Source organism: Lampris incognitus, chromosome 3 (assembly GCF_029633865.1).
Source record: "Lampris incognitus isolate fLamInc1 chromosome 3, fLamInc1.hap2, whole genome shotgun sequence".
NCBI lineage: Eukaryota > Metazoa > Chordata > Actinopteri > Lampriformes > Lampridae > Lampris > Lampris incognitus.
The window spans coordinates 22,007,623-22,035,250 of NC_079213.1; the positions used below are offsets into that span (position 1 = coordinate 22,007,623).

General features: G+C 47.3%; 2 protein-coding genes across 3 annotated transcripts in view; one reads left to right on the forward strand and one right to left on the reverse strand.

Moving 5' to 3' along the window:
- Positions 1–10,440: 10,440 nt before the first annotated feature.
- LOC130109622 (zinc-binding protein A33-like) lies at positions 10,441–12,512 on the reverse strand. 2 transcript variants are annotated; one of them, XM_056276600.1, is made up of 2 exons: positions 11,824–12,509; positions 10,441–11,697 (listed from the first exon to the last, which is right to left on the reverse strand). In XM_056276600.1, exons 1-2 carry the CDS (start codon positions 12,507–12,509, stop codon positions 10,872–10,874), a joined length of 1,512 nt encoding a protein of 503 aa, XP_056132575.1. In that variant the 3' UTR covers positions 10,441–10,871. The 2 variants fall into 2 exon arrangements, with proteins under 2 accessions (XP_056132575.1, XP_056132576.1); XM_056276601.1 differs by having other exon boundaries at positions 10,441–12,512.
- A 10,556-nt stretch (positions 12,513–23,068) lies between these two features.
- Positions 23,069–27,628, forward strand: part of cog5 (component of oligomeric golgi complex 5) — a 108,315-nt gene continuing 103,755 nt past the window's right edge. Inside the window, 3 exon segments of the mRNA XM_056275577.1 lie at positions 23,069–23,120; positions 24,622–24,761; positions 26,137–26,194. Coding sequence (XP_056131552.1) covers positions 23,075–23,120; positions 24,622–24,761; positions 26,137–26,194 — 244 coding nt within the window. The 5' untranslated portion in view covers positions 23,069–23,074.

Consider the following 27,628-nt stretch of genomic DNA (forward strand, 5'->3'; position numbering starts at 1 on the left):
AGCATGAAGATATGGGCAAGAGTAATAGAAGCTAGGTTAAGAGGAGAGGTGACGATCAGCGAGCAGCAGTATGGTTTCATGCCACGAAAGAGCACCACAGATGCGATGTTTGCTTTGAGAATGTTGATTGAGAAGTATAGAGAAGGCCAGAAAGAGTTGCATTGTGTCTTTGTAGATTTAGAGAAAGCTTATGACAGAGTGCTGAGAGAGAAGGTGTGGTATTGTATGAGGAAGTCAGGAGTTGCAGAGAAGTATGTAGGAGTGGTGCAGGATACGTATGAGGGAAGTGTGACAATGGTGAGGTGTGCGGCTGGAATGACAGATGGGTTCGAGGTGGAGGTGGGATTACATCAAGGATCGGCTCTTAGCCCTTTCTTGTTCGCAATGGTGATGGACAGGTTGACGGACAAGATCAGGCAGGAGTCTCCATGGATGATGATGTTTGCGGATGACATTGTGATCTGTAGCGAGAGTAGGGTGCAGGTTGAGGAGAGCCTGGAGAGGTGGAGGTATGCACTGGAGAGAAGAGGAATGAAAGTCAGTAGGAGCAAGACGGAATACCTATGCGTGAATGAGAGAGAGGACATTGGAATGGTCAGGATGCAAGGAGTGGAGGTGACAAAGGCATTTGAGTTTAAATACTTGGGGTCAACTGTCCAAAGTAATGGGGAGTGCAGTAGAGAAGTGAAAAAGAGAGTGCAGGCAGGTTGGAGTGGGTGGTGAAGTGTGTCAGGAGTGATTTGCGACAGAAGGGTATCAGCAAAAGTTAAAGGGAAAGTTTACAAGATCGTTGTGAGACCAGCTATGTTATATGGTTTGGAGACAGTGGCACTGACGAAAAGACAAGAGGCGGAGCTGGAGGTGGCAGAGTTGAAGATGCTAAGATTTTCACTGGGAGTAACGAAGAAGGACAGGATTAGGAACGATTATATTAGAGGGACCACTCAGGTTGGACGGTTTGGAGACAAAGCAAGAGAGGCAAGATTGAGATGGCTTGGACATGTGTGGAGGAGAGATGCTGAGTATATTGGGAGAAGGATGCTGAATATGGAGCTGCCAGGGAAGAGGAGAAGAGGAAGGCCAAAGAGGAGGTTTATGGATGTGGTGAGGGAAGACATGCAGGTGGCTGGTGTGACAGAGGAAGACGCAGAAGACAGGAAGAAATGGAAACGGATGATCCGCTGTGGCGACCCCTAACGGGAGCAGCCGAAAGTAGTAGTAGATGCAGCAAGGAAGTGGTAATATTTCACATAGCACCTTTAAGAACATACACTTCGGATTGGTTTACGGCCAAACGCTGCAGCCAGAAGTTGTTAATTGGACTCCATGGGTCCAGACTCTAGATGCCACTTCTGCACGTGGTGATGCTGCAGAGTTTCTGCTACTTTAGTTTTGTTCCAGAAAGTGTGTGAGCATTATAAAATGACACACAGTTAACTAAGTAAAGGCCTCAGAAGGAAGCTTCATTTGTCATCTATCTATTCATCATTAGTCAGTGAATTCTGGCGGAGAAGGGTAGGACAGTAGCAAAAGCTACCACTGTTACATTTGTTACATATTGTTACATTTTTGCCAAGGCTGGTAAGTGTGTCCTTCCTCCAGTCAAATGGTAACCAACAATTGCTTCAGGGCTTTATTCTCGCTTGACGAATGTTTTGCTTAGTGAAAAACATAATAGGGGCGTCCAGGTGACGTGGCAGTCTATTCCATTGCCCACCGACACAGAGATTGCTGGTTCGAATCCCCGTGTCACCCCCGGTTTGGTCAGGCGTCCCTACACACAATTGGCCGTGTCTGCGGGTGGGAAGCCAGATGTGGGTGTGTGTCCTGGTCGCTGCACTAGCACCTCCTCTAGTGGTCAGTCAGGGCGCCTGTTCGGGGGGGGGGGGGACAAGGGGGAATAGTGTGATCCTCCCACGCGCTACATCCCCCTGGTGAAACTCCTCACTGTCAGGTGAAAAGAAGCGGCTGGCGACTCCACATGTATCGGAGGAGGCATGTGGTAGTCTGCAGCCCTCCCCGGATCAGCAGAGGGGGTAGAGCAGTGACTGGGACGGCTCGGACGAGTGGGATAATTGGCCGGATACAACTTGGGAGAAAAAGGGGTAAAAAATTTTTAAAAAGCTCGTAGTATTTTTTGGGGTGGGGGGGGACAGCCATTGACCCTTACAGAAATGAAATGGTTTCAAGCCCCGTACTGGATCGGTTCTGTAATCTCACCGTGTTAGACTGGAAGTGTTTGCTTGAAGGGCAGGCAGACACCAGATCTGTGTTAAGAGGAAGGAGGAATAAGCGAAGACTGTAGACGTAGAAGTCGTCCTATGCCAGGATGGTCAAAAGCAGGCTCCGGCCAATTGTCAAGCATCTTGACAGGAGGATGCTTGAGGTGAAGATCCAATTACAAGAAAAAAAAAGTGAGCTAACTTGTGCCCTGACTTAGCATTTGATGTTTATGTTGACCTAGTTCCAGTTTCTAATCGACACTGAGTGGCTGTGTCTTTCTGAGTGGATGACAGAGGGCGAGATAGAGACAAACGGAGAAACTAAAGAGAGAGAGAAAAACAATGATGCTGGGTTGGTCATTATGCTGTGTGATGACAGCATCTAGCAGTTAGAGCTACTGCTGTGGTAGCCTGCTGTGTCTTTGGGACACCATCATTTCAACATTAATGACTGATGAATACCACTAGGCCAGCCAAATGCCTGTCCTCTCCACTCCGCCACACGGTCTCACAACCAGAAAGAGAGGTCACCCCTGCCCAGACCAGCGCATGACTGACCAAATCATTAACCACGTGTGTGTGTGTGTGTGTGCGAGCGTGCACGTGTGTGTGCATGTTATGGTATTAGTATGCTTGTGAGGACCTTTGTAAGCTCTGGACATAAAACATGAGAACTTTTTGTGGCGATGACAAGACTTTGACTGGTCCTCATTTTGGCCCAATCCTAACTCCCCAACTTGCCAACTTGGCAGCTGATGAGTGCTGATGAGTGTCATTAGAGACTGTTCCTGCATCGTTTCAGGTTTGTCCAAGAGGTTTCGGAGCTCATAAATTATTTCCCACAGACAGTCTAAAGGGGCGCAGTGGTTAGCGTGGTGGCCTCACAGCAAGAAGGTCCTGGGTTTGAGCCCCGGGGTAGTCCAACCTTGGTGGGTCATCCCGGGTCGTCCTCTGTGTGGAGTTTGCATGTTCTCCCCGTGTCTGCGGGGGTTTCCTCTGGGTGCTCCGGTTTCCTCCCACAGTCCAAAGACATGTAGGTCAGGTGAATCAGCCGTACTAAATTGTCCCTAGGAATGAATGTGTGTGGGTGTGGGTGTGGGTGTGGGTGTGTGGGCTCTGTGATGGCCTGGCGGCTTGTCCAGGGTGTCTCGCCGCCTGCCGCCCAATGACTGCTGGAATAGGCTGCAGCATCCCCGTGACCCTGAGAGCAGGATAAGCGGTTCAAATAATGGATGGAGTCTACAGCAAAAGCTGAAACCTTACAAAATGCCAAAATCGTGGCCGTATTGTTGCCATGGACTGCCATACATTCACACTGAATAACTTGATAAAAATTTTGCTGATATTCCTGTGAGTCCTGTCATGAACATGAAGGAGTCTTTGTGAATGCTTATGACTGTTGCCGTTAAGTGTCATTCAGTCAATTAAGTCATTTTTAATGCAACAACTTCCCCCCAACATCTATCTTAATATTCTGCTCCTCGTTTGTTGAGCACTTTCATCAACACCACTGATGGTTTCTGAAAAAAACAAAACAAAAAAAGACTGCTATATATATATGTATATATACTACTTTCGGCTGCTCCCGTTAGGGGGCGCCACAGCGGATCATCCATTTCCATCTCTTCCTGTCCTCTGCATCTTCCTCTGTCCCACCAGTCACCTGCATGTCCTGTCTCTCTCTCTCACCACATCCATAAACCTCCTCTTTGGCCATCCTCTTTTCCTCTTCCCTGGCAGCTCCATATTCAGCATCCTTCTCCCAATATACCCAGCATCTCTCCTCCACACGTCCAAGCCATCTCAATCTTGCCTCTCTTGCTTTGTCTCAAAACCATCCATACCCTTCTGTCGCAAATCACTCCTGACACTCTTCTCCACCCATTCCACCCTGCCTGCACTCTCTTCCACACTCCCCGTTACTTTGGACAGTTGACTCCAAGTATTTAAACTCACATGCCTTCGTCACCTCCATTCCTTTCATCCTCACCATTCCGCTGTCCTCCCTCTCATCACTCATAGGTATTCCGTCTGACTTTCATTCCTCTTCTCTCCAGTGCATACCTCCACCTCTCCAGGCTCTCCTCAATCTGCAACCTACTCTCACTACAGATCACAATGTCATCTGCAAACATCATAGTCCACAGAGACTCCTGCCTGATCTTGTTCATCAACCTGTCCATCACCGCTGCAAACAAGAAAGGGCTCAGAGCCGATCCTTGGTGTAATCCCACCTCCACCTTGAACCCATCTGTCATTCCAACTGCACACTTCACCACTGTCACACTTCCCTCATACGTATCCTGCACCACTCCTACATACTTCTCTGCAACTCCTGACTTCCTCATACAATACCACACCTCCTCTCTCGGCACCCTGTCATAAGTTTTCTGTAAATCCACAAAGACACAATGTAACTCCTTCTGGCCTTCTCTATACTTCTCCATCAACACTCTCAAAGCAAACATTGCATCTGTGGTGCTCTTTCGTGGCATGAAACCATACTGCTGCTCGCTGATCATCACCTCTCCTCTTAACCTAGCTTCTGTTACTCTTTGCCATATCTTCATGCTGTGGCTGATCAACTTTATACCTCTGTGTTTGCTACAGTTCTGCACATCGCCCTTATTCTTAAAAATTGGTACCAGTGTGGTTCTTCTCCTCTCCTCAGGCATCCTGTCACTTTCCAAGATTGTGTTAAACAATCTGGTTAAAAACTCCACTGCCATCTCTCCTAAACATCTCCATGCCTCCACAGGTATATCACTGACCAACCGCCTTTCCACTCTTCATCCTCTTCATAGCTGCCCTCACTTCCTCCTTGATAATTTGGCCTTCTTCTTTTCCTCTTCCCTGGCAGCTCCATATTCAGCATCCTTCTCCCAATATACCCAGCATCTCTCCTCCGCACATGTCCAAACCATCTCAATCTTGCCTCTCTTGCTTTGTCTCTAAAACTGTCCAACCTGAGCTGAATTAAAACATAATATCCTTTTCAAGTAATTGACTTTATCTCAAAATGGTTTCATTTAAATGAGACTCAAAAACAGAAAAAAAGACAAACTCGAAGTCAAAAGACAAAATGAAAATAAACCCACCAACAAGGACTCCGCTGAAATTCACGCACTTAAATTGTTTATCCAAACTAATTAACAAATCTTAATGAACTTAGAAATACTAAAGTGTTTGTATGAAACGTTTCTATGCAGTGGTCTTCCTCTTAACTCCTAAAACCATGAGCCAGCGCTACATCGTCTCACGAGGAGCGAAGGCTCAGCAGCGATGTAGGAGCGTCCTCTGTAGGGCATTTAGAGAGCTACAGGAAAGGTTACCAGCGCTGTTGACTACAGATGCGTTCATTTCCCAAGGATATCATTCCATCAGAATTGATTCGCTCTAGATTCTATTTAAAAAAAATTTGGTAAGTTTTTTTAAACAGTGAATCGGATTTTTATTCAGGTTTACATAATATCCTAAGAATTTACTATATGGCTGTATAGGACATGTAATTTCACAGTTTCTGTTGTTTTGTCAAAACATCTCAAAACTAGAATGTGTCACGTATCAGGAAAGAACCCAAAAGCAGACGGGACAACCAGGTAAGGGAAGAATCAAGTCTTTATTGAAGTAACCGATCTCAGGGGTAGAGCAGGAGTCGGCTCAGTGGCAGGTAGGCAGGCAGGCAGGCAGAAGTCCATGAAAGGCGACGTTCCAGCGAAGACTGGACCACAGTGGAGGCTTTTTAAGGGTGATGATCGCGTTGATGTCAAGGGAGAGCGGCTGACTGCTTTGATGGCCAGCTGGTGTCAGGGGCGAACGCTTTGATGTCAAGGGCGAGAGGCTGATTGCTTTGAAGTCAAGGGAGAGAGGCTGTGACAGGGGGGGGGTCAGCAGGTGTCAGGGGCGAACGCTTTGATGTCAAGGGCGAGAGGCTGTGACAGCGAACGCTTTGATGTCAAAGGCGAGAGGCTGTGACAGTACCCCCCCTCCGAGGGGCGCCACCGGGCGACCTACCAGACCCGTCAGGGTGCGTCCTGTGTAAGTCCCGGATGAGGTTCGCGTCCAGGACCAGGCGACGAGGGACCCAACACCTCTCCTCCGGGCCATATCCCTCCCAGTCCACGAGATACTGCAGGCCGCGACCGCGGCGACGAGAGTCCAGGAGACGACGAACGGTGTAAGCCGGATGATCATTGATCACACGAGGAGGTGGGGGCGGGGGGACCGGAGGAACTAGAGGGCTGGTAGAGACAGGTTTGAGGCAGGACACATGGAAGGAAGGGTGAACCCGGAGAGTGCGGGGCAGCTTCAGACGGACCACAGAGGGGTTAATGACTTTTGACAATGGGAAAGGGACCAATATACATGGGGGACAGTTTCTTAGCATCCGATTTCAAGGGTAGATCCTTGGTAGAGAGCCATACCTGGTCACCGGGGGAGTAGTCCGGAGCAGGGGTGCGATGACGATCCGCCAAGCGCTGGTAACGGCCGGAGGTCCTGAGCAGTGCAGCACGGGCTCGCCGCCAGGTCCGACGGCACCGACGGACATGGGCCTGGACAGACGGAACCGGAATGTCTACCTCTTGAGAAGGAAAAAGGGGAGGCTGATAGCCGTAAAGGCACTGAAAAGGGGACAACCCAGTAGCAGACGATGGCAGGGTGTTATGGGCATATTCTACCCAGGGAAGTTGTGAGGACCAAGAGGATGGGTTGGCAGACACCAGACAGCGGAGAACCGTCTCCAATGCCTGGTTGGTCCTCTAGGCCTGGCCGTTGGTCTGAGGATGGAACCCCGATGACAGGCTGACGGTGGCACCGATGGTAGAGCAGAAAGCCTTCCAGACAGCAGAAGTGAACTGGGGGCCACGGTCAGACACGATATCACGGGGAAGACCGTGGACCCGGAAAACCTCCCTGACCAGCAGATCCGCAGTCTCTCGGGCCGAAGGCAGTTTAGCCAAGGGCAAAAAGTGAACAAATTTACTGAAGCGATCAACAACAGTCAGTACAACGGTGTTACCGTCGGAGGCGGGCAGACCAGAGACAAAATCCAAGGACAGATGCGACCAGGGACGGTGTGGAACAGGCAGGGGGCGCAGCAGACCGGCACTGGCCCGAGTGGAGGGCTTATTCTGGGCACAAACAGGACAGGCAGAAACAAAAGACCCAGTATCCTCCGTCATGGAAGGCCACCAGAACCGCCTGTGGAGGAAGGCTAGGGTACGGGTTACTCCAGGATGGCAGGTAAGTTTGGAAGAGTGAGCCCACTGCAACACGCTAGATCTAACAGCATCTGGAACAAACAAGCGCCCAGGGGGACCGTTACCTGGGTCAGGCTGAGTCTGTTGTGCTGCCATGACCTCCCTTTCAATGTTCCACGTGACAGCCGCAGCCGCAGCCGCAACCACACAGGTAGAGGGAACGATGGTGTCAGGTTGGAGCTTGGGCTCAGACTCCTTCCCATGCACACGAGACAGAGCATCGGGCTTGGCATTCCTGGAGCCAGGGCTTGACACCCGACAGGGGACAGACTGAGGCAGAGCAGACTGGAGGCATATGGCATGACAGACGGGACTCCAACTTAAAATTCTGGCCAATGACCAATCAATATAGGGACTATGCTTAACCAGTCAAGGATGACCAAGTATAATGGGAGCAAATGGAGAACTGATAACAAAAAAACTTAACTCCTCTTGATGGTTTCCCGACAACAGGAGGCGCACAGGCTCGGTCTTAGAGGTTATCCGGGCCAGGAGACGTCCATCCAGGGCATTAGCTTCAAGAGGCTGGTCCAGACTCACAGTGGCAAGACCTAACTGCTTCACAACACTTGCATCCAAAAAGCTTTCATCAGCTCCAGAGTCAATTAAAGCCAAAAATTTAGTGAACTGACCTTTAAAACTGATAGTAGCTTGCAACTGGGTACGTGGACGAGGAGACAGAGGGCAGACAGTTGGGCTCACGAGGATCCTCCTCCTCCCTCGTGAGCCTGCTAGTTTGACGGACGGTGAGGGCAGGAGGCGAGAAAGTGACCAGGCTGACCACAATACAAGCAGCTGTTCTCGGTGATGCGGCGTTGACGCTCCTCCGGGTTGAGCCGGAAGCGGCCGAGTTGCATTGGCTCCGAAGCTGGGGAAGAGTCACGCCTCGGGCTTTCTCGGAGGACGTCAGCGTCAGGCGAGCGAGCTCGGCCCCCAGAGTTTGGAGGTGTGGCCCGTGGTAAGTGGTTGTGACCAGGAAAGCGGCGCGTCCTCTCTCGCCTCCGCTCCCGGAGACGGTTGTCCACACGAATGGCCAGGGTAACCAATTCCTCCAACCCTCCAGGCTCGGGGTAGGAAACCAATTCGTCCTTTATGGATTCGCCGAGACCGTTGGAAAAGCCGGCCTGGAGGGACTCGTTGTTCCATCCGCTCTCCGCTGATAGCGTACGGAACTCAACTGAGTAGTCAGCGACGCTGCGGGAACCCTGGCGAAGAGAGATAAGTCTTTTTGACGCATCCTTTCCCCGCACGGGATGATCGAAAAACCTGGCGAAAAGCAGTGGTGAACTCAGCGTAGGATGAGGAAGTGGAGGCCCGCATCTCCCACACCGCTGTAGCCCAATCCAGGGCGCTTCCCCGGAGAAGACCCATGATGTAAGCGACTTTGGCTCCATCCGTGGAATATGACTGGGGCTGCTGGTTAAACACAATCTCACACTGCATCAAAAAAGGGCGACAAAGTCCAAAATCTCCATCATACTTATCGGGTGGGGCAACCCATGGGTCCTTAGCCGAAGTTGATGGCGCTGGGGGTGGCGGAGCTGGAGGGGCGGGTCCCGGGCTAGCAGAGGCACCAAGTTGGGTCTGGATTCCGGAGATCTTTGAGCCGAGCTCACGGAGGGTGTCAGCCATCTCCTGTAGCACCTGGCTGTGCTGGCCGAGGACCGATTCCTGGTTGGCTACAGCCTGGCAGACCGTGGCCAGGTCTGTGGTGGAATGGTCTGCTGGGTCCATAGTGGCTGGAACGTACTGTCACGTATCAGGAAAGAACCCAAAAGCAGACGGGACAACCAGGTAAGGGAAGAATCAAGTCTTTATTGAAGTAACCGATCTCAGGGGTAGAGCAGGAGTCGGCTCAGTGGCAGGTAGGCAGGCAGGCCGGCAGAAGTCCATGAAAGGCGACGTTCCAGCGAAGAATGGACCACAGTGGAGGCTTTTTAAGGGTGATGATCGCGTTGATGTCAAGGGAGAGCGGCTGACTGCTTTGATGGCCAGCTGGTGTCAGGGGCGAACGCTTTGATGTCAAGGGCGAGAGGCTGATTGCTTTGAAGTCAAGGGAGAGAGGCTGTGACAGGGGGGGGTCAGCAGGTGTCAGGGGCGAACGCTTTGATGTCAAGGGCGAGAGGCTGTGACAGAATGACGTCTATAATAATTTTTTTTTAAAAAAACACCACCATACCCCTTAGATTTATGAAAATATTTTCAAACAAAACTTATCTTATTATAACGATTTGTCCAATATTTTTGAAACGTTATCGGGGGGTACTTCAGATGTCCTTTGATCCAGTTGCATCAACGACACTCTTTGGGGTAATACCGGATACAGTAGTCATGCCAAACATTAAAGCAACTTGTGGCCTTCTTGGCCCTATTGGCTAGAAGACTGATATTGCTTCGTTCGAAGTCATGCTCTCCTCCATCCCCCGAGGCTTGGATAAGAGATGTTCTTCATTTTAGTAAATTAGAAAAGATCAAATACACTCTACGTGGGTCTACGTCTAATTTTTTCAAAATATGGCAACCCTCTTCCACCAGATGGCGACATTGCAGTTCCACAGTGTACCTCAGTGAAGCTGGCTGTTGGTTATTATGTTTCCTTGTAATTTTGCTCTTTTGATTACTCAAGACTAATCTGTAGCACTAACAGTACTTATGTTGCAATTTACCATGAAGACTGTATTTCTATTTTTGGTTAGTTTTTTTTGGGGGGGGGGTTCTTTTACTACACACAATTATATATATATATATATATATATATATATATATATGTGTGTGTGTGTATATAAGTTTGTAACCACTGTTTTTGCCATATACACAATATTTATATGCCATTTTCATTCTTTTATGTATGTTTAAAAAACATCTTGAAACAATTGGAGAAAGTACTGTTTACAATGTTGACAGACACAAATAAAAAGTTTGGAAAAAAATGTATTGAAGTAACCTAGAAATACTACTTAAATGTTGTTTATTAGAATAGAATACACTTTGTCATTTGTACATACATACAGTGAAATTTGTTCAGCATTTAACCCATTCTAGCTGTGTAGCTAGGAGCAGTGGGCAGCCGCCGTGCAGCACCCGGGGACCAACTCCAGTTATTTCCTCCTACTCCCTTCGTCAGGGGCACAGACAGGAATATTAACCCGAAAATGCATGTCTTTTTATATGACAGAAAGGAGACATTATAAGACTGGTGGAGTTTTACCAGTGTAACAGTTTTACCATAATATTGAGTTGGAGGACCAAAGTATGGTGAGTGTCTCACTGAAGAGGCAGCCACTATAGAGTAAATATGAACCCTGGTCTCTGTAACATAAAAAAGAAAATCCTTCCTTACCCAAGATACACACAAACATACAGACAACATGTTGAGCCTGTGTGTTCATCAGACTTTCTTGACAGGAGAGATGATGAGAGGAGCAACGTTTTTACCACCATCATTATTACAGGGACTTAAATATGGGTAGAGTCTTTCAGTGAAGGTGCAACCAGTGAAGGAGTAGATATGACTACCAGCATCTACATCATAGAAGGAGACCAGACCCTCCTCATAATCCACAAACACCCCCACCTTTGGGAGCTTCTCTCTCTGAGAGAGAAGGACACCTGGGCCAGCAAGAGCCTTATACTCATTTCCATTCCTCAACCATATTGTCCAGAGTCCATTCTTAGGGCACAAAATGAGTTTTCCCTTCCTGTTGACAGACTCTGTTACCACTCCTAAATCCCACATAGTCTTCTCTTTCACCACAACCTCAAAATAAAATCTTCCTGATGAGAAGTTTTGCTTTCCTAAGACACCGAGACAAGGAGAGATTCTCTCTGGGTTGTCTGGGAGATTCTTCATACTGTCTGCATGATATACTTGTTTTCCATCCTCAGACAGGTTGAGATAGATATTTGCTGTATCAGGATATAGAGTCACATCTACTTCATACTGCTGAACCCTCTTCAGCTCAGTCTCACACAGCTTCTCTATCTCTTTACTGACTGTCTCCTCCAGCTTCTCTACAGCTGTCCTCACAGTCCCCACATAAGATGGCTGATGGACACTGACCTCTGTCCAGTTCTTGGTGTGTGGAGGCGTGCTGAGGGATGAGAAGCTCTGGAGGAGGTGGAGGTGGTCTTTGATTTGTGAGAGCTTCTCCAACTCTGTGCTCCTCTTCTTCAGCTCCCTGATTTCCTCTTCCAACTCTTCAATGAAGCCTTCAGCCTGTATCTCTGTTGTTTTCTGTTTCTCTTGAATCATGTCAATGAGGTCACCCTGGTTTCTCTCAATGGAGCTCGCTAGAGCAGTGAAGACCTGAATACTGTGGGCTATTTCTCTGTCTGCATCTTCTTTGCTGATTTCTACTGACCGTTTGATCACCTGAATCTTCAGGTGTCTCTGTTGAATCATCTGCTGAGCTTCAGCCTTATTCTTACCCAGCTGCTGCTGCTTTCCTTCACATTCCTCCTTCAGAGGAACCACAGGATGTAATCTGTGGTCTGACTCAGTACAGAACTGACACACACACACCTGTTCATTCCTACAGAACAGATCCAGGGGTTTTTCGTGCTTCTTGCATATCCTGTCTTCCAAATTCTTCACAGGGTCGATCAGCCGATGTCTTTTTAGACCTGTGACTTTCTGATGCAGGTCCAGGTGAGTCTCACAGTACGAGGCCAGACACACCAGACAGGACTTGAGGGCCTTGATCTTGGTCCCAGTGCAGACGTCACAGGGAACTTCTCCCGGTTTGGCACATAGTTGGTCAGGGCATCTGCTGGCTTTCACTCTAATAGACTGTCTGAACTGAACAGTCATGTCACGAAGCAGAGTGTTGACTGGCACTTCAGGTCTGTTTGTGAAAAGCTTGTTACACAGGGGACACCGACACTCTACATTACAGTCCCAGTACTGTGTGATACAGGATTTACAGAAGTTGTGCCCGCATGGTATGGAGACTGGATCAGCGAGCACATCCAGACAGACAGAACACAGGAGGTGATCATGAGACAGGAGACTGCTGCCAGAGGCCATATCTAGACACTGAGACAAGTTGCACAGTGAGACGATGTAAGTACAGAAACCTTTTACATTTGGTTTTTAAACAATAATCAAAGTTGCACAGTTTGAATAAAGAAAAAGACTTCGAGATTATTTAAAACTCTTCACAAACTAGTAGCCTGGTGTAACCAGGTTAAAATTAATGCTTTTATTTTATTTTGGTTGAGTATGAAATATCACCAAATCCTGTCTGTGTGCTGTTATTTGTGTTTACTACATTTTATTTTATGTCATTATTTACTTTAATGTATGTTTTATAACGACCGTCATGTACCTGTACTGTCGCTTTAAGAGAGAGGTCTTGTGGGTACACGGAAGAGGGAACGCGGGAGAGGCCATTTTTGTTTTGTGGGAGGAGTCTCAAGCAGCAATCGAGCCGAGCCACACGTGTTTCTTACCGTGGGACAGTTTTGCTGGTTGAGGAGAACGTAACCTTGAGTATCCCTGTAAGAAAATACTGCAAGCTGTGGGATAAAATACTTGTTTATCCTTTCTTACATCGGAGTCCCGTGGACGGTTTCTACTTCTAACGCACACGAGTGGAGTCCGGGCAGTGGTTGAACTTCGACCCCCACGTCCGTAAGAAACACCGCTCCCGCTGGAGGACTGGACGGTTGTCGAAGGGTTTGAAACCAAAATAAATGGCAAGGTGGGCCAAATAGAGTCCTGTGTGTCCCCGCTCCTTCCTTGATCATGATGATGATGATGATGATGAGAGACTGAGGGCCCCCCACAACACCTGGGGCCCCACCCAACTAGAACACAACGCAGAGCTAATGATGAGAGTGACGGGCATGCAGCAGGCTGACCAGCATAGAACAGCATAGGACTGCCCCCGTTACATTGGTGCCGTGACCCTCCTGGATTCTGAGAGTGACATCAGTTGCTCGCCGCGGGAGGCTGCTGTCGTCATCAAGCCCCAGACGTCCTCAGGTATTTCTACAGACTGTACACTCATGTTACAGTGGACTGGAGTTGAGCTGTGTGGACACTGGACAGTCATAGCTGTGGTTACCATGGACTGGGCTTGTGAACAGGACATTTGTATATACTGAAGGAAGAAAAACACACGGAAAAAAAGGAAAAAAAGGTTAATGTTGATGTGATTGAAGGACTCGTGTGAATAATCTATTGATCTAAACTACTGGATATGTGCATATGTGATTAATCTATTGGTGAATTTGTTGATTGTGTGTGATTGTTTCAATCTCTTAGTGATTTCTAGATTCAATTATTTAAATGAATTGAGCTTTTCACTTTTTTTATTTTATTTTTTATTTTATCTGAGTGTTAGAGGTAGGAACATGGCAGAGGGTGGTTCGTACGTAGGTGGGGGTAACATTGCTGATCAGGATCTTTTGGATCGCCAGTGTGCTATGGAGAGGGGGTACCAGTTAGATGTGGGTGGGGGTTTACGGCTAGGTGTAGGTAGGAGTTTCAGGCAGCTCTTAGAGGGCGGGGAACCAGACACCAGAGCACCAGGACCTAGAGACCCGACCACATTTGGCACTCCTCAGTTCACCTCCACACGCTACGTAGAACGGGCCAGGCCAGGTATCAGCGAAGGGGCTGTGCTGGGTAACAGCGAGCAGCCAGTGGGTGAGTTAGCCATGCTCATTACTCGGTTAGCAAAGAAGATAGGAGAGTCAATCACTGCTAAGCTGCAGGAAACACAAATGCTTAGAAACACACACACAGACAGTGCTAGGTCTGCTGAACAGTGTTCGGAGACAGTGCCTAGTGTTAGAGTAGTAATGCAGACAGACGCTAGGGAGCCTCCTATTTTCAGGGGCGACAGCTCTGATAAGTTTACAGTTCATGAGTGGGAGAGCCTTATGACTTTGTATTTGAGGAAGCGAGCCATTCCAGTTAGTGAGCAGTCACATGAGATTCTAGCTAAGCTTATGGGGAAAGCAAGGGACGTGGTGAGGATAAAGCTGCGCAACACATCTGTCGACCACATAGCGAACCCCCACATTATTTTTGATGTACTGAAGCAACACTTTAGTGACTTCACATACTCGAGCATGCCCCTGGCGGACTTTTACAGTACGCTGCCCAAGCCAGGTGAGGACGCTATGGAGTATTGGATTAGGCTTAATAAGACAGTGGAGGTGGCTGACGAATGCTTGAAGCGGCAAGGCCGTAGTATTGAAGAGCCAAGCCATGAGGTAAGCATGATGTTTATCAAACACTGTCCAGATCAGTCTCTTGCCAATGTTTTTAAGTTCAAGTCCGCAGGGAAATGGTCTGCTAGCGAGATCCAAGAGAGGCTTGATGAGCACATGCTGGAGAGGAAGTACCGTGTTGCTGCAGGTGGACAACGTGAAGCAGGCGCGGTAGAGCGTAGGTTCCATTCACAGGTTCATGTCCCTGTAGTCGACGTGGCTCCCGACTTGAACACGACCGTGCCGGTGGTGCCATCTCCCGTCCCGGCTCATGCGTCATCTACACCATTTTGTGCAAGGTGTCCTACACCGTCTCCCGCACCTGTCTTTGGCGGTGATGACTATATGAGGAGTTTGGTGAGCTTGCTAGACCGTTTGGTCACAATGCAGACTCAGGTTCCAGTTAGCGCTGCGGTCCAGACACCGACGCGGACTCAACCGCCAGCTAGCGCCGCAGGGCGGGTGCCAGACGCACCGCAGCGGTTGTGCAGGGTTTGTAAGTCTCCGGATCACTCCACATTTTCCCACTGCAGCCGGGAGAACCGATGTATAAACTGTTTGTCTCCTGGTCATTGGAAGAGGGACTGTCCTCACCCTCAGCCGCCCAACCAGCTCCGTTCTCAGCCTGGTGGAAGAGCTGGTCGTCAGTCTCGTCCGTTAAACTACTAAACCCACACCTAGAGAGGGATGGTGTGGGTAATGTAGATGTATCCCTCACTGATGTCTCCGACCTGGCTCACTTGTATGAAGACAAGTGTGCCAAAGCACCTCAGGGTTCGCGTATGGTCATTCAGGCGACACAGAGGATTCAGGCTTTCAGTGACTTGTTCTATGCTCCTGTTCTTATCAACCAGAGTGTGCAGCTTAATGGCATGTTGGATACTGGCTCTGTGTCATGCAGTATCAGTGAAAATGCAGTAGAGAAGCTCCGCTCTGGGGGTGTTTTACCTGAGAAGCAGCAGCCTGAAGAGAACATTGTCTTGATTGGCTGCGGTGGTCTGGAGACTAGGCCTGATGGTTTTTATGACCTCAACATGCAGCTTTATGGTGTTTCCTTTGTCATACCCACTCTGGTCGTGCCCGGTCAGCATGATGATCTGATAGTCGGCACAAACGTCATTAAACATGTGGCCCATGTACTCAAGAGTGGTACTGAGTACTGGGACATCGCGTCCAGACAGGAACATCCGTCTAGTCCTGACGTTGAACAGTTCTTGTCCATGTTCACGAATGTAGAGCGCTGGAGGGGTGGTGCAGTTCCTGAGAAGATAGGTACTGTTAAGCTCACCCAGGCCGTGACACTCTTACCGAGGCATGAGCACTTAGTCTGGGGCAGACTTCCTGCTAAGGTGCCTATGTCAGCTGGAAGCACTGTTGTTGTGGAGCCGACAGACTCCAAGGCCATGCCACGCAGTGTCCTCGTAGGTCGACTTGTCACACCGCTCTGGGGTGATAGGTGGGTACCCATGACTGTTGTCAATCCATCTGACAAAGCCATCACACTGAAAAGGAACTGCAAGTTGGCTGATGTGTTTCCATGCTTGGCGATTGAGGACTTTAATGTTTTCCAGGGACTGCAATCAGTTGCAGGGAGGCATGAGTCCAACGCCACAGATAGTGCCTGTCCCCCTGTCCAGCCGGCTAGGAGTTTGTCAGAGCTCGGACTCAGTGACATTGACCTCAGCTCCTGTCAGGTTAGTGAGGCATGCAAGTCCCAGCTCACTCAGCTGCTCACCGAGTACCATGACATCTTCTCCAGGGACTCTCTGGACTGTGGCGAGGTCACAGGATACACACATCGCATCCATCTGGTGGATGAGCGCCCCTTTCGCTTGCCCTACAGGAGGGTTCCCCCAGCCCACTATCAGAAGTTGAGACAGGTTCTCACTGATATGGAGGAGAAAGGGATTATCCGGAAGTCCTCGAGCGCATACGCTTCACCGCTGGTTATGGTATGGAAGAAGGATGGCGGGCTTCGGATCTGCACTGATTTCAGATGGCTGAATGCTCGGACCTTGAAAGACGCTCATCCCTTGCCACACCAGTCGGACTGTCTTGCCGCGCTGGGTGGTAACTGCCTCTTTAGTACGATGGACCTCACCTCTGGCTTCTTCAACATCCCAATGCATGAAGATGACAAGAAGTACACTGCTTTCACGACTCCCCTTGGGTTGCATGAATACAATCGCATGCCACAGGGCCTTTGTAATAGCCCTGCAGCCTTCATGAGAATGATGATTGGGATCTTTGGGGATCTGAACTTCACGAAGCTTTTGTGCTATCTTGATGATCTTCTTGTCTTCGCGCCGTCAGAGGTTGAGGCTCTGTCGAGGCTCCGCACTGTGTTTCAGAGGTTGAGGGAGAACAACTTGAAACTGGCTCCGAAGAAGTGTCATCTGCTGCAGAAGCGGGTGCGGTTTTTGGGCCACGTGGTTGATGGCGGAGGTGTGTCTGTCGATCCCTCCAAAGTAGAGGTCATCTCCAACATGACAGTGCAGGATCTCATGGAAGGTGATGGGTGCACGCCTTCTGTTCGTAGGATCAAATCTTTCCTTGGTATGGTATTTTACTACCAGCATTTCCTCCCGAACTGCTCCTCCGTGGCTAAGCCCCTGTTCGCCCTTACAGCTGGACAAAAGAGGAGGGGGAGGTCGGCTAAGGATAAGAAGCCCCATGGCAGCTTCCGTAAGCTTACCTCCGCAGACTGGACGGTGGAATGTGGGGAAGCATTTGATCTGTTGAAGACGATGTTACTGGAGTGTGTGGTGCTTGCCCATCCAGACTTTGAGGTGCCTTTCATTTTGTCGGTCGATGCGTCTTTGGACGGACTCGGCGCGGTGCTGTCTCAAGTGCCCCGAGGAGAGTCCAAGGCCAGACCTGTTGGTTTTGCAAGCAAGTCCCTCAGTGCCTCACAGCGGAAGTATCCAGCTCATAGACTGGAGTTCATGGCGCTGAAGTGGAGTGTTTGTGAAAAGTTCAGCCACTGGCTGAAGGGTCAAAGCTTCACCGTTTGGACAGATAATAATTCGCTGACTTATCTCCTAACGAAGCCGAAGCTTGACGCGTGTGAGATCCGCTGGGTGTCTAAGTTGGCGTCTTACACCTTCGATCTCAAACACCTGCCAGGGAAGAAAAACGTGGTGGCGGATGCATTGAGTCGCGACCCTTTTTCCAAGCCCGTCAGTCAGAGGCTACTTAGGGAGCCCTACCCGGCCCTTGTTCAGGAAGCCGACGGGGTTGAGGGGGACTCTGTGCAGGATGTTTTCAGACTCAGTTGCCAGTCCCAAACACTGAGTAGTGCGCGATCTGGGTTTGCTTGTGATGCAGCTGAGGTCAGGGCTTTTTGTCAAGCCAAATGTGACTGGCCTGATGCATCAGTATTCACAGCACTCAGTTTGGTCCAGCACGTTCAGCATCTGTCGGGTGGTCAGGATACACTGCCAATGTTATCCACCGAGGAGCTCAGGTTGAGTCAGGAGCAGGACCCCTGCATCTCCAAGGTGTTGCCCTTTGTCGCTGTTCGGAAGCGGCCATCGAGGCGTGAGAGGCATGGTGCTGACCAGAAGGTCCTCAGGCTGTTGAAACAGTGGGAGAAGTTGGGAGTCAATGATGGTGTCTTGTACAGGGTGACAAAGGACCCAGTGTCCAAGCAGAGGAGGTCTCAGTATGTTTTACCTCTGAGTCTGAAAGACAAGGCACTGTCTGGCATCCACGATCACGCTGGTCATCAGGGCCAGGACCGTACTCTCTCTCTTGCAAGGCAGCGTTTTTATTGGCCTGACATGGAGAGGGATATCAGAGCATATGTCAGATGCTGTCGGAGATGTGTGTTTGGGAAGACCCCAGAGCCAGCTGCTTGCGCGCCCCTGGAGAGCATTAAAACTTCCGCACCGATGCAGCTTGTGTGTATGGATTTCTGGTCCGCTGAGGACAGTAAGCAGCGGTCAGTCGATGTCTTAGTGGTTACTGACCACTTCACTAAGCTTGCTCACGCGTTCCCCTGCACCAATCAGACAGCGAAGCAGGTCGCCAAGAAACTCTGGGATCATGTATTCTGTGTTTCCGGGTTTCCGGAAAGAATACATTCTGACCAGGGCGCAAACTTTGAGAGCAACCTGATTGCAGAGCTTCTCAAGTTGGCGGGTGTAGCGAAGTCCCACACGACGGCCTACCATCCTATGGGTAATGGCGGGACAGAGCGTTTTAATCGCACGATGGGGAATATGCTCCGTTCCCTTCCGCTTCAGCAGAAGCAACAGTGGCCTCAGCAGATCCATTCTCTCACGCTCGCGTACAATGCCACTGTTCACGAGACCACGGGTTATGCGCCTTTCTTCCTGATGTATGGGCGTGTCCCAAGACAGCCGGTGGATGTTATGTTCAGGCAGGTTTTGCATGACCCTCACGTTGTTGACTATGACTCTTATGCTCAGTCTCTGCTTTCCTGTCTAAGAAGTGCAATGGAGATCGCTCAGAAGCACTCCACGGCTGAGCAGCAGCATCAGGCGCGACAGTACAACAGACACGCCAAGGGCACTGTTCTGTCTGTCGGGGATCGTGTTTTGGTTGCGAACCAGAGTGAGCGAGGGAAGAGAAAGTTGGTTGACAAATGGGAGAACGGAGTGTACACGGTTGTCGGTGTCAACCCCAATATCCACGTCTACAAGATTCAGGATGCAGAGGGGCACACCAGGGTGGTGCACAGGAACCGTTTGTTGGAGGTCAACTTCTTGCCCCTTCCTGAGTTAGATCAGGGTGAGGAGTCCAGTACAACCAGTCAGTTGCTTGACTGCGCAGAGTCCGATGAGAAGGACAGTGCAGATGGCCTGACGGTCTCAGGGGATGCAATGGGGCTAGCAGTCTCATCACTTGGAGACTCGCCTAGATCTGAGTGGGCAGAAGCGGAAGAGTTCATTCCGTCTAGTCTGGTAGTCAGTCCTGTGGGGGCCACTACTCAGACTCCACCCAACACACACGCACCACACAACACACATGCACCACACATAGAGGCATCACACTCACTCGATGTTGGTGTTATATCTCACACTGATTCGCACACAGAAGCACCACACTCACTCGATACAGATGTTGCAGCTCGCACTGTCTCACGCACACAAGTAGAGAGCGATGGTCGGGTTAGGACACGCACAGGGAGGGTGGTGAGGTCAGTGAACAGGTTAATAGAATCTATGGCTCAGATGCCATTTCTACGGTGTGTGAGGGATTGAACTTTGATGGAGGTTGGAGTCATTCAGACTAGTTTAATGTGAGTTATTAGGTGTCTATCAGACAGGGTTGTTTTGGGCCAAGTGCATGGTGTGGCGTATCAGGCGTCACATTGATCTAAGGGAATACTGAGACTTGATCAACCTCATTATTTTCTGAACCTCGTAACCGAGGTAGCTCCTAAGTTGACTGGAGGACTAGGTCCTTCTTTTCACTTGTGCCAGTAGTCAGTGATGGGCTTTTCCTTTCCTCTTTCTCTTCTTATCCTGCTGTCAGGATGTTGGTGAATTTCAGGAGGGGTGAATGTAACCAGGTTAAAATTAATGTTTTTATTTTATTTTGGTTGAGTATGAAATATCACCAAATCCTGTCTGTGTGCTGTTATTTGTGTTTACTACATTTTATTTTATGTCATTATTTACTTTAATGTATGTTTTATAACGACCGTCATGTACCTGTACTGTCGCTTTAAGAGAGAGGTCTTGTGGGTACACGGAAGAGGGAACGCGGGAGAGGCCATTTTTGTTTTGTGGGAGGAGTCTCAAGCAGCAATCGAGCCGAGCCACACGTGTTTCTTACCGTGGGACAGTTTTGCTGGTTGAGGAGAACGTAACCTTGAGTATCCCTGTAAGAAAATACTGCAAGCTGTGGGATAAAATACTTGTTTATCCTTTCTTACATCGGAGTCCCGTGGACGGTTTCTACTTCTAACGCACACGAGTGGAGTCCGGGCAGTGGTTGAACTTCGACCCCCACGTCCGTAAGAAACACCGCTCCCGCTGGAGGACTGGACGGTTGTCGAAGGGTTTGAAACCAAAATAAATGGCAAGGTGGGCCAAATAGAGTCCTGTGTGTCCCCGCTCCTTCCTTGATCATGATGATGATGATGAGAGACTGAGGGCCCCCCACAACACCTGGGGCCCCACCCAACTAGAACACAACGCAGAGCTAATGATGAGAGTGACGGGCATGCAGCAGGCTGACCAGCATAGAACAGCATAGGACTGCCCCCGTTACACTGGGAAGTTGAAAACGTTGGAACATATTAAACTACCGTTGTATTGTTGTTGTCAGTGCATTGTGAATAGTATTGCCTTTACTCACGTGTATATCTTTCAGACTGGTTGTACTTTCAGGAAGAAGGAGCCGTTTCTTTCGTCGTAAATACGAACAGGAGAAACGTTTTGACTGCAGCAACGCGGACGATCTTCATAACTTTCAGTTTCCCTTCATCCATGTGACGATGAAAACCGTTTCTTCTGTATCCAGCGAGGCTCTGCCTCTGGAAACGGACACTGCTCCTTTCTTGACTGATGCGGTGTCGGATTTACGGTGGCGAGGCAGCTGGATTCTCAAGATCACCCAAGTCCAGCTTGCCAGGCTTCGAGTTATGCGCTTATGGCCGAACCAATCGGCGTCCTATGAGGAGCAGCTGGCAGCGACGGGCGCGCTGTGGCCGCGACCACAGCGAGAAGCGACTGTTAGTTGGAAAACAACAATGGCAGCTCTCGAAGATGTTAGCTTAGACGCAGCGGTAGTATCATTTATATCAGAACTAGACATTATTTCTCTATTGAAAGAACGGCCCTGAAGGCTTTCCCCCCCCTCTCTCTCGATGGAATATATTTGTTCGCCCTTCTGCCGACTGGTTTCGGCAAGAGTTTGAATTGATTTGAATTTGGTTGACGTTAGCCCGTGATAGACAGACAGTTCATCCAATCACTTGCCAGGTTTTTTTAAGCGCCTGCCCCTTTTCCAAACCATTTCCAAGGCAACTTCTCAGATGTTTATGTGTAACAAACCATCTGGACATTATCATTGGAAAATGATTTGGAAAGACACTAGTATACAAAATGTTTTTATTTTAACATGAATATCGGTTTTGTGTGTGGGGGGGGGTCAAATTAAGGCAGGGGGGTCTGGCAGGCCTCCCCAGAATTCTTTTTATTTTGAAATCTAAAGCATAAAGATAGGGAGAATTAGTGTAACTTAAATTGTTCTAAAAATTCTACATTAAGTGGGTAGACTTTGCATTGGTGCGTCTTATTAAATCCGTGTCAGTCTTTCTACCTGTGGCTCAGCTCTCTTGCTTTCCCCCTCCACAGCTGGACTGCCCCTCAGCTGGGCTCTGATATCAATACACCACTGATAAAACCACTCATTCTATCTCCCCTTTTCAACCCTTTCTCCCTTGGTTAATGGCGCATGTGATAAATTTTAATGAAGGAATGTTATTATATAAGGAAATCCAATATTGATATTTAAATTCTATTTATAGGTTTGCACACCAGTATTAACCCAGGCTGCATCAGGGCTTCTCCCTATCATCAAATTCAAAAAGAGTGAAAAGACGCGTGGTCTAAAGTCTAAATGACAGTATTGTCGAAGCTGATCTCTTTCAGTGGCATGCACTTCTGTGAGAGATTGATAAATATGTGTCCAGGAGCATTTCTAGGCATGGGCAACCTAGACGGTCGCCTATATGTGTGTTTAATGATTATAAAAATAAAACTTAGACCACGCGTCTCTTCACTTTTTTTGGATTCGATGATAGGGAGAAGTCCTGATGCAGCCAGGGATAATACTGGTGTACAAACCTACAATATAAATAGAATTGAAATGTCAATATTGGATTTAAGACTTATTAGTTTGTTGTGAGTGAGATGATGAGAGGGATGCATCTGTTGTTTAAATATTTGATTACACATTAGTAAATATTTTGTTTTTACTTTTTGTTTATTTTATACTTCATATTTTTAAACGATTTGTTTTATAACGGCACACAGTATGTTGAGTCACCTTTTTTGTTTACCTTTTTTGCGCACGTTGCACTTACTACTTACATGTAATTTAAATCACTGCAATTTGACAGTCAACACATTTATTTTGGCTTGAAGTGTATGGACATCGTAGTGAATTAGTATCGTAACACAGTCAAAAGTATGAGTATAGAATTACTAAAACATGTGGCTTCATCGTAAATTTAAACCATATGGAATTTTATTCCTGAGCTCCCTTGACCACTGGTTCTATTATCCCAGGCTCATGCAAACGTACCAAAAAAAAAGGTGTACTATCCCGTTAAGAAGCTGTGCGCCTCCAGCTTGTCGCAGAAGTTAGACGTCATGCTGACGGAGCGTCAACATGGAGGGGATGGGAGAAGCTTCCACGAATTCAATTCTGAAAGATGGTAAAATCCTAAAATACGGCCTTTATTTTCGAGCGTAATGCGTGGCAGCTGCTGTAAATTAAAAGTAATAACACAATTTTCAAAGAACAGCGATAAACATGGTTGATGTGGAAACGTAGCAGCTGCTATATGTTGAGTTTAGACGTCATGTCAACTATCAATTCGTTGCGTTACTGACTTGACTTAGTTGGAATTTTTCTTACTGACATCTATATTTGGTTTTTAAAAGTGTAGAAAATTTACACGAGTATTTACCCTATGGTGCAGAGCTACCCTGTTGGCTTTTGTAGTCGTACACGGTAAATTTGCGGCATTTAGCTATCGTCTCTTGTTGGGTTGGAAGCATTTTGTTTTCCACAATCATTATCCCATTCAGCACTTCAGCTGATGGCTGATTTCTGGTGTCGGTCTGTATGAGGTGCACTTGTGACTATACGCAGTGCAAGGTAAAGCAAGCATACACAGAAAGCCTTGATACCTCTCTCCACAATATTCACTCATTGTACAACGTCGTTGTAACTACATGAATTGGGGGAAATGGTATTGCAGGATGCTGAGTGGTACGAGAAAACATAGAGAAAAGACAAAAAAAACCCTGCCCATTGAGATACAATCTTAAATAAACTGGAACAATCATTTCTGAGGTCAGTTAAAAGGGGTTAAGTTGATGCATGATATTCAGTAGGTCGGGGGCATTTTTCATTTTCATTTTCTCCAAGGACTTGAAATACAAGTGCTACTCATTCTTAAAAAGCAGTGAAGATTGGTGATTGGTGAGGTTATAATAAATCTGGATTTGTACGAGGGATACCAAGTGCCAGTACTGATCGGTGTCCACATGTTGGTCGGTAATGTGAGTTGGATTGAAGTCCTTAGTCTAATAATGCTTTTTATTGTAAGGTACATTGACATATCTGTTATTCATCAACCTTTAGTTGAAAAAAAAAAGTTTGTACCTAGAAGAAAGGTTTGATGGCAGTTGGAAATTTAGCAGTGAAGGGAATTGTAGTAACAGGCCCAGCCCTAGCCTTTTTTTGAGCCCTAAGCAAATTTGTTTCATCTTTTTTTTTCTTTCTATTTGTAAAATTATTGTTTATTCTGATGTGGAAATTCTTATTCCCTAAATCACCCTTCTCCCTTATCTAGGTTTTCTTAGATTGTCCAGCGCTCTTTTCAGGAAGTACTCTTAGATACGTTTAATTTTTCTACTCAGAATAAATGTTTGTTGCTCATCATTTTCTTTTTTTTTACATGAGCATTTCGCAAAGCCAGATTGTTTATGCATCATGTTCTTGGCATACAATTTAGCCTAATTTGGTGTGACTTTCTCGAGCCAGTGTTGGTAATGTTCTGCTGTATATGTCACAGTTGGCTGGAAGTGTGTAATATTAACATCATGAACAGTTTTTGGATGCAGAGCTTTTTTTTTTAATTAGGCTAGTCCACCAACATCATGTCATTATAACCTTAAAAGTTCTTTGATGCAAAAATTTGTTTGCAGAATGCTACTGGGATTTCCTGACAGAGGACTTTGATGTTAAGACATACACTGCTCAGGCCATTCACCATGCCATTATCGCTGAGCAGCTGGCCAAACTTGCACAGGGGATCAGTCAACTGGACAAGGAGCTGCATAGCCAGGTAAACATCTCACAAACACACTTGATGGGGCACTCATTTTAACCTGCATTTAAGTATGGATAGTATTTCCTTCTAGAAATGTATTTGGAACAAGCACACGTGGAGAGCGCAAACCTCTGCCAAGGTTGATCAGCTCACTTAATAACATCCTACACTAATGGTGAAGCAATTTTTTTCCTCTTCAGTCTTTGGCCTTTTAAAGAAATGCCTGATAATTGGATTCAAGATATTAGTCTTGTGAGAAAGATGATGATAAAAAAAAAAGATATTCCCATGATGTTGGTAGGGTAGTTGAGTGGTTTAAACTAGTATTATGAAATGAGTTCATCAGTCCCCTCCATGCTAGGAGATTCCAAACTTTGTTATTCATTCCCATGAGGAAATTCATTGTAACAAAAAGTCAAGTATCTCAAAAAATGTGCAGAATTTCACCTCCAAAATCTAAACAAGTGTTTCTCAGCACAAGGCCAATGTGTGCTGAAAAAGATTTTTGAGACTGAATTTATCTATCTCTGAGATGGTGCTGACAGGCAGATAACATAAAACTCCTGGGTGGAGGAGATAAGCGAGAGCAGTCGGTACATTAAATTGCTTTCCTGATTAACTGTACTGGTTTGGATCTTTGGTTCTGATGTTCATTGCATAAAATATGTCAAGGCAATGACTTATTACTCTTAAGGTTATCATTTGTAAGTGTCCTGGCACGCTGATGGTTAAAATTATCATCCCAATGTTTTTTGTAAGATGCTATGATCAAAATGATAAACCTTGTTTCATGATTTGACGGCAACATCTAGTCCTGAACTTCTAGTCAGCTACTGTGTACTCTGTAAATGAAATTAAATGTCTTAAGTATGGGCAATATTCCGATATGTTTGATTATTTCTTCCTGTGGAAACTGAAATAGTCATATATGATTATACACATGAGTGATGTAGACCCTCTACTAAGAGACAGCTGAGTTTATTTGTTGTTTTTTTTTGTTGCTATGTCAGATAGCTCTGGACCCATGTGCAAGACCATAATGGACTGGGATTGAATCCTATGAAAACTCTTCACTTTCTAATCCTGACATAACATGTTGCTTATTGCATTGAGTATTACACAAACCTCACCTTGAATTAAGCTTGTTTGAATTGAACAGCTTAGAAGGTACTTTATACATTCCACTGAACTTTACAAAACACTTTAAGATGGAATAAGTAGAGCCATAGCACTGCATCTGCCTATGGAGCCGTGTATCTTCATACATTTTATTTAGGGTACCCAAGAAGATAGGAACCCAAAGGGTGACCCACACTAATGTTCATATATTTCTGTCTTGTAATTCATCTGGACAGTTTCCCATTATTCCGTCTCGTCATTTCCCTTTCAGGTGGTGGCTAGACATGAAGACCTACTAGCTCAAGCAACAGGAATAGAGTCTCTTGAGGGTAAAGACACTTTGATCATGGCTTCAAGAACACACGCGCGCACAGACACACACACACACACACACACACACACACACACACACACACACATATAGTATATATATACACTCACCGGCCACTTTATTAGGCACACCTGTCCAACTGCTCGTTAACGCAAATTTCTAATCAGCCAATCACATGGCAGCAACTCAATGCATTTAGGCATGTAGAAATGGTCAAGACGATCTGCTGCAGTTCAAACCGAGCATCAGAATGGGGAAGAAAGGTGATTTAAGTGACTTTGAACGTGGCATGGTTGTTGGTGCCAGACAGGCTGGTCTGAGTATTTCAGAAACTGCTGATCTACTGGGATTTTCACACACAGCCATCTCTAGGGTTTACAGAGAATGGTCCGAAAAAGAAAAAATATCCAGTGAGCGGCAGTTCTGTGGGCGAAAATGCCTTGTTGATGCCAGAGGTCAGAGGAGAATGGCCAGACTGGTTCGAGCTGATAGAAAGGCAACAGTAACTCAAATAACCACTCATTACAACCGAGGTATGCAGAAGAGCATCTCTGAACGCACAACACATCGAACCTTGAGGCAGATGGGCTACAGCAGCAGAAGACACACACCGGGTGCCACTCCCGTCAGCTAAGAACAGGAAACTGAGGCTAATATTCGCACAGGCTCACCAAAATTGGACAATAGAAGATTGGAAAAACGTTGCCTGATCTGATGAGTCTCGATTTCTGCTGCAACATTCGGATGGTAGGGTCAGAATTTGGCGTCAACAACATGAAAGCATGGATCCATCCTGCCTTGTGTCAACGGTTCAGGCTGGTAGTGGTGGTGTAATGGTGTGGGGGATATTTTCTTGGCACACTTTGGGCCCCTTAGTACCAATTGAGCATCGTGTCAATGCCACAGCCTACCTGAGTATTGTTGCTGACCATGTCCATCCCTTTATGACCACAGTGTTCCCATCTTCTGATGGCTACTTCCAGCAGGATAACGCGCCATGTCATAAAGCTCGAATCATCTCAGACTGGTTTCTTGAACATGACAATGAGTTCACTGTACTCAAATGGCCTCCACAGTCACCAGATCTCAATCCAATAGAGCACCTTTGGGATGTGGTGGACCGGGAGATTCGCATCATGGATGTGCAGCCGGCAAATCTGCAGCAACTGCGTGATGCTATCATGTCAATATGGACCAAACTCTCTGAGGAATGTTTCCAGTACCTTGTTGAATCTATGCCACGAAGGATTAAGGCAGTTCTGAAGGCAAAAGGGGGTCCAACCCGGTACTAGCAAGGTGTACCTAATAAAGTGGCCAGTGAGTGTATATATAACTTTGTTAAAAGGAACACTCAATGGTAGGGAAAGTGCTCAATGCATTAGGAGCAAAATAATCCAGTGAGTCAAGTAAACTCTTTATGAGACAGTACAAG

Bases quoted from the DNA above. Each gene is read 5' to 3' on its own strand.
- LOC130109622 (XM_056276601.1), bottom strand. From the start codon at position 12,509: ATGGCCTCTGGCAGCAGTCTCCTGTCTCATGATCACCTCCTGTGTTCT.